This window comes from Rutidosis leptorrhynchoides, chromosome 1 (assembly GCF_046630445.1).
Source record: "Rutidosis leptorrhynchoides isolate AG116_Rl617_1_P2 chromosome 1, CSIRO_AGI_Rlap_v1, whole genome shotgun sequence".
NCBI lineage: Eukaryota > Viridiplantae > Streptophyta > Magnoliopsida > Asterales > Asteraceae > Rutidosis > Rutidosis leptorrhynchoides.
The window spans coordinates 218,627,502-218,634,524 of NC_092333.1; the positions used below are offsets into that span (position 1 = coordinate 218,627,502).

At 41.1% G+C, this 7,023-nt stretch overlaps 1 protein-coding gene across 1 annotated transcript; it reads right to left on the reverse strand.

Annotated features, from left to right (window-relative positions):
* Positions 1 to 5,057: 5,057 nt before the first annotated feature.
* On the reverse strand, positions 5,058 to 6,011 carry LOC139894610 (uncharacterized). Its single transcript, XM_071878008.1, has one exon. The coding sequence runs from the start codon at positions 6,009 to 6,011 to the stop codon at positions 5,058 to 5,060; it is 954 nt and encodes a 317-aa protein (XP_071734109.1).
* Positions 6,012 to 7,023: the final 1,012 nt, after the last annotated feature.

The window sequence follows — 7,023 nt, forward strand, 5'->3', positions numbered from 1 at the left end:
ATATTTGAACAGTGGCTTTGTAATGACCTTTGTGTCACGTACTTATATTAATGCTTTCTATTCGTAGAAGCACGCTATCTTCTGTAAAACGTTATCTTTCCATGAATGCAAACTTGTTTTAAAACAGCATATAGTGTTGTAACCTTGTAATGGACCTGTTGTTGATGATCCGTACACGTTAATTTTTGTACGGGGCCTCACACATACGCCAATTTCTCTGTCGTGAGACACGCTGCAAACGGTATCTCTAAAAAGAAGAAAACCACAAGGTACAATGATGCATTAAGCACGAGTCGCGCAATACACAAAAGAATTCTAAGAAATTCGCTAACCTTTGAGATGCTGCGTAAAGCAAGGGCTACATTCGAGATGAGGCCAATGTTTAGAGATACCGCCAGCGTACAAGGTGATGTTCTGATAGATGTGCAGGTACAAAGATTGGCCCACGCACTTGTCTAACATATCGCGCTCCACCGAACTTAATGCAGGCATAGTTCAAATCAGCATTGAAACCATATTGCCATTACATTATATTGGCATAAGAAGAAGGAATAAAAGTATTATCGAAAAAGAAATAATTCTCTTTCCAGTTGGGGGAAATCTTCCACCAATGCTCTCGAGTGGACCCCTGGATATCTTTGAAACTATACCAACTCTGATTGACTCGCTCATAGTTGAAAATGTTTTTGAAGAGATTCACCGTGGGTGTAAAATTATGCACATGTCACCACATTTGAAACAAAGACACTATGCAAGCGCCATTTGGATCCAGCTGCCCAATGCCAATGTTAAAGTGAGATAGCACTAACATATAAAAGTTGGTGGGAGGAATGCGTATATTACCCCTCTTCATCGCCAAATCATTAATCGCGACCTTGCCATGTGGGGGGACGATTAGCGCGATCACGAAAGCTAGGAACAAAAGGATTGAACTCTTTAATGGGAGGATACCACGTAAGCAGCTTGTTTTTATAATCCTGGATTACGTCGGACATAAAATTTCCTATGTTTGAAAAATCGGCGCTCGCGCTACTTGCAACCATTATAGAAATGTGTGTGTGAGAGAAGGAAGAAGATAAAAGTAAAGATGAAAATGAGAACTTTCGAAGTATTTATTGGGGAGAAAAAGAAGGATAGAGAATACGGAACGAATCTGAACCGTACACGTGTCAGATTAGATCTGACAGCAAGGCAGTGGATTTAAAGATCTGACTGTGAAAGTGACAGTTAAGGACCCCAATGGTTATTGCGTCAGAACTGTCTCATCGCAACTCAAGACGAAATGATAATAGTTCTACGCTATGCGCGAATGAACTGCACATACCATAGAACTGGGGGGGGGGGACTTAATGATGCGCATAAAATACGCTAAACATATCGCGCATAAAATACGCTAACATATCACGTAAGACTGTTATTGCAAGCAATATAAGGCGCAGTTCGGCCAATGATATCGCGCGATTGAGTGTAGCGCTACCAGAAGATTGCGTTAAGTAAAGGCGGGGAATGAATAAGACAGGAGACAGTACAAGACATTAAGGACAGAATCTCAGTAATCGTACGAGTGGCAGGACGTAGCAAAACAGCAAGATGTGGAGGGGACCACGCGAGTGCACGATCCAATGCGACAGAATAGTACAATTCTGTACCATTTTGTACCCTCCTCCTTTTCTTGTCACCCACGTGGCAAAGAAAAAGACAGCTACTCTTGCCTATAAATACACACACCCAGCTTCTCACAAAGGACTAATTCAATATAGAAGGAGAAAACTCATCTCTCACAACACTCTATCTGCACAGTCATAATAACGGTTCTCAGGTAACGTTCCTTGAACATCAAATCCTAACAACGTCCAACGAGCCATTGTTTCTGATTAACCCGAATGATGGTGGGTTACGTTTAACCACCCTTTCTAAAATTATCATCTCGTACGAGGTTACTCACGGAGTTAAACTCAAAAAAACCCTCAAGTCGATCATGCATGAACCTAACCATTTTATGCTTGATCACCCCTTTCTTCTTAAAACCTTCTACCTTTCGTCTGAGATTATGGCTGCCGTACTCCTGAAATCGATCACGCGAATAGCACTAATTTATCCATTATAATTTTATGCACCTAATGGTATAAATTTTTTTTTTTTTTTGAAAAGCAAGGTAATTTTTATTTGAAATACTAATTTGAATGTACATCGAGCATGGGCCTCCAATTGACCATTGAAGACCAACTACAACATAGAATAATAGAAGAATTACACGAAAATATACATCAGACAATCACGAAACTATGAAAATCACGAGACACAATATAAATTACAGTGAGTTTGTGCAGCTACGTGACTGTGAGAAAAGTAGATGGGTTCGAAAGCCACGTTAGCCACTCGAGTTTTCTACCTTTCGCTCTTGGAGAAAGCCACTCGAATGACTTGATTTGAATTTCATTGAAGACCATCGGAGTGTTCCAACATTTCCCGTTAAATACCTTGTTGTTTCGGTTTTTCCAAATGATGTAAGCACTAACCCACCTTACGGCTAACCAAAGCATCCCCCCGAATTTGGACATTCTTGGGTTGTTTACTGTACCGAGCACCTCGTTGACACTGAAACTCGAGAAGGGACCCATGTCCCACCATTTATATACCCTCTCCCAAATGTCGAGAGATTGTTGGCAAAAAATAATAGAGTGATCCACGGATTCCAAATCGTCGTCGCATAACGGGCATCTAACACTATGAAGATCGATCCCCCGTTTGTCCAATTCAAGTCTAACGGGTAATCTTTTGTGCAATGCCCGCCACGCAAAGATTTCAAGCTTTTTCGGAGCTAAGTTGTTTCTAATCGTGCTTACCGAAGAGCTGTTTGACCCTAGTATCCTATCATCAATTGCTGATGCCAATGATTTTACCCTAAACATACCGTCTCCATCCAAGGACCATTTCCAAATATCTGTTGCATTGTGATCGAAATGGAAGGTAGAAATCAGACTTGTTAGCTTTTCCAACTCACCATGTGCTCTACCTGTAGGAGTTCGACGCCAGCAGCCCATTAAGGATGAAATAGTGTTACCCGAAATGACTCGATCTTTCACTGTTACATCAGGATCAGTTTCAAATCTAAACAGTCTAGGAAATAAGTTGCAAAGTTTGTCTTCACCGATCCAATGTTCGAACCAAAAGGAGGTCTTGCTGCCATCACGGACTTGTTTACTGAAATAAGACTTGAAGGCCACCTGAGAATTCTCGATCTCTGTACCTGCTGACACAATGTTAAACTACGTCCCAGTACCCGAGGAGTTTACACTCCCCGAAACCAGGCCGCCATTAGAACCATGTATGCTACGAATAATTTTGACCCAAAAGGCATCGGTTTCGGTTTTAAACCTCCACCACCATTTCCCCAATAAAGCGAGATTTTTGCTTTTTAATGACCCAATATTAAGCCCCCCGTTTTCAAAAGAATTTAGGATAGTTTCCCATTTAATCCAAGGGATTTTGGATCGTGTACCCGTCCCGCCCCAAACAAAATTGCGTCTAACACTCTCAAGATTTTTAAGGATACATGGTGGAGCTCGGAAAAGCGAGAAGAAGTACAATGGTAAACTCGACAGGACCGACTTAATAAGTACCAATCTTCCTCCAAAAGACATCGATCTCATTTTCCAACCGGATAACCTTTTATCGAACTTGTCAATTACTGGACGCCAATCACTTGATTTTTTCATATTCGCGCCAATAGGGATACCAAGGTATGTAAACGGGAAGGAACCAATTTGACAGCCCAAGTGTTGGGCAATCGGGCTGATTTCGGCTATATCTACCCCCAAACCAAAAACATAGCTTTTGCTAAAATTCACTTTAAGACCCGACACAAGTTCAAAGCAATTTAAAATGTTCCAAATGTTAGAAGCATTTATGCGACTCCATTCCCCGAAAAAGATTGTGTCGTCCGCGTATTGTAGGTGTGACACTAGGATTTTATCGTTACCAACTTCAATACCTTTAAAAAGGCCCCGATCAACCGCTGCCTTCGTTAGGATGTTCAGTCCCTCTGCCGCAAGAATAAAAAGAAACGGAGACAGTGGGTCACCTTGCCTCACACCTCTTTCAAGATTAAACTCTTTTGTTGGAGATCCGTTTACAAGAATTGAGATAGAAGCAGATTTTAAGCACGCTAGGATCCATTTTCTCCACTTAGGACCAAACCCCATACATTTCATGACATCGGTAAGGAAGTTCCAATTTAGGCTATCGAAAGCCTTCTCAAAATCTACCTTAAAGATGAGTCCTTTCTTTCGATTTGATTTGATGAATTCTACCGTTTCATTTGCAATTAGGGCACCATCGAGAATAAAACGCCCTTTTAAGAAGGCACTTTGCTCGGTTCCAACAAGATTAGGTAGAACCTTTCGGAGTCGATTGGAGAGAATCTTAGCCACTATTTTGTAGTAGCTACCGATGAGACTGATGGGCCTGAAATCGCCGAGGGTTAATGGGTCAGACTTTTTGGGAACAAATGTGACAAAAGAGGCGTTACATCCCTTGGACATCTCGCCTTTTTCCCAAAACCAGGTAATAGCATCAATATGGTCTGACTTGATCGTGTTCCAGTATTTTTTAAAGAAGCGTAGATTAAACCCGTCCGGCCCTGGAGCCTTCGAGCTACCACAGTCGTTTATAGCACCAAGAATTTCAGACTCAAGAAACTGGCTTTCGAGTGAAGTAGCATCCTCACGGGAGATCGAAGGATAACTCAGATCTTCAAGTGTAGGTCTTGAATTATTAGGCTCTTCGAACAAGTGGCTAAAGTGATTAAGGGCTGCTTCCTTTATGTCCGGTGGTTTGTCATTCCAAACTCCATCTATAATAAGCCCTCTAATATTGTTCCTGTTGTAATTATTCCGAATCACCGAGTGGAAAAACCTTGTGTTTTCGTCACCCTCTAAATTCCATTTAATCCGCGCTTTTTGTTTAAGCATGCTTGTTTTAATTTTTTCTTTTTCCAACCAATGTTTACGGGCATCTTTCCACTCTGCAAGTTCACTATCATTTAAGTTAATCGATTATGCCTTTAATTCTAAAGCTTGTGCCTTAGTTTTGAGGTCATCAATCTCGCTATCTAATGAACCAAACTGCTGTGAACTCCACTGTATAAGTGCTGCTTTTACCATCTTAAGTTTCGAAAGGAATTGACGATCTCTACGTGGGCCTGGGGGTGAACAAGCTGCCCAAGTATTCTGGATTAACAATTCCGCATCATTATTATCAAGCCAAGCATCGAAAACCTTCACGAGTTTTGGACCAAAGTTTCTCTCATCGTCAGAGAGTGAAATAGGGCAGTGATCTGAGTCGGTTCTCTCCATAACCACAGCAGTTAAATTTCTCCAGAGCAATAAGAATGGTTCGGAGACAAGAAAGCGATCAAGCTTACTAAATTTTATTCCATTATCACAAACACGTGTAAAGCTACGACCTCCCATGGGGATTTCTAACAGATTATTAGCTTGTATGAACTCGTTAAACTTTTTTGCCCTGTTCTCAACAAAAACACAATTAAGTCGTTCCTCGGGAGTTCTTACCTCATTGAAGTCACCGCATAAAACCCAAGCCTCATTGTTGCTATTAATTACGTTTGACAAAGAATCCCACAAACTCTGTTTACCTCTCTCATCGTGAGGTCCATAAATATTTAGGACATTTAGGATGGAACCGTTGTCTTTCCATTTACCGCGAACACCAATAACTCTATCGAATTTTATTACATCAGTCGCTTCAAAAAGACTCGAATCCCAAATTAGTAATTGTCCTCCCGATTTACCAATTTTGTCTTGCTGAATAAAGTTGCAGTTTAAAGAACCCCAAATTAAATTAACCCACCTATCATCGACTGATTCAAGTTTTGTTTCTTGTAGGGCGAAAAAAGAAGGTTTTTCCTTCAGAATCAATTTCTTCAAGGCCCCAAATTTACTATTTTTTCCTAACCCGAAAGATCTAATGTTGTATGACATAATCTTCATATTTAAACATTAAGGAAACGAGATAGTAGGGGAAAGCTTACTGGGTAGTTTGCTTTTTCTGCCATTTTAGTCCTAAACGGCGTCCAAAGTCATAAACCTCCTCTGAGTTTGCTGATTTGATCGATTGGGGCTGTCTTGATTTGCCAACGTCATTATCTGGGGCTGATCTGGGTAGATTGTCACACTTACTAGTAGCATCGATAATTGGTGAGTTGTAATTGTGATTTTTTGCTTCACACGAAGTGCAATTGGATCGAACAGGTTGTTTTTCAGGGCGACTCTTTCTGGCGGCATTCTTGAGGTTCATCATACGCGATGATGTTTTCCAACTCCTGATATTGCTCCAGCAACAATCCTTTTTAGGACCGACATTTTTATTAACGGGTTTTGGTCCATCAGTGTTTCTTGGGCTTCTGGTTCTAGAAGTGTATACATGATTGGCATGATTGGGCTCCTTTTTATTGATGGGCTTACTACTTTTTGTGGTTGTTGGGCTTACCTGTGTCTCCTCTGACGGATATTCCTTATTGGAGTCATTTTTATTTAATTGATTATTCACCAATTTGGGGCCCACAGGAATAGCTACCTGATCTTCTAAATGATTGGTCGAAGATGCACGCGTGTTTTGTTGCCCTATATCTTGGGTATCATCCCCGAAATTTTCGGTAACCAAAGCGTCCACACTTGCTTTCCCAACATCATCATTGTGACCTTGGAAGAAGTTGCCTAGGTTCCAACACCCAGATTCCTCATCTTCTACAGTTTCTCTCACATGATTCCTTTCACCGGAATCTTCGCAGTTCCGGTCACCATGGCCATACTTTGGGCCTCCATCATGAATGCAATCATCCTGTTGGCTACCTTGAGAGTTACACTCAGCACGATCAGATTTATAATTGCCATTACCAACGGGGTCATCTATTTCATCATCTAGGTTGGGGTTGAGATCGAAATCATCATCTTCCGAACCGTCGAAGGTGTCATCGATAAACTCATCTTCTTCATCATCATC

Excerpts from the sequence above, each read along its gene's own strand:
- LOC139894610 (XM_071878008.1), bottom strand. The coding sequence starts at position 6,011 with ATGAAGATTATGTCATACAACATTAGATCTTTCGGGTTAGGAAAAAAT.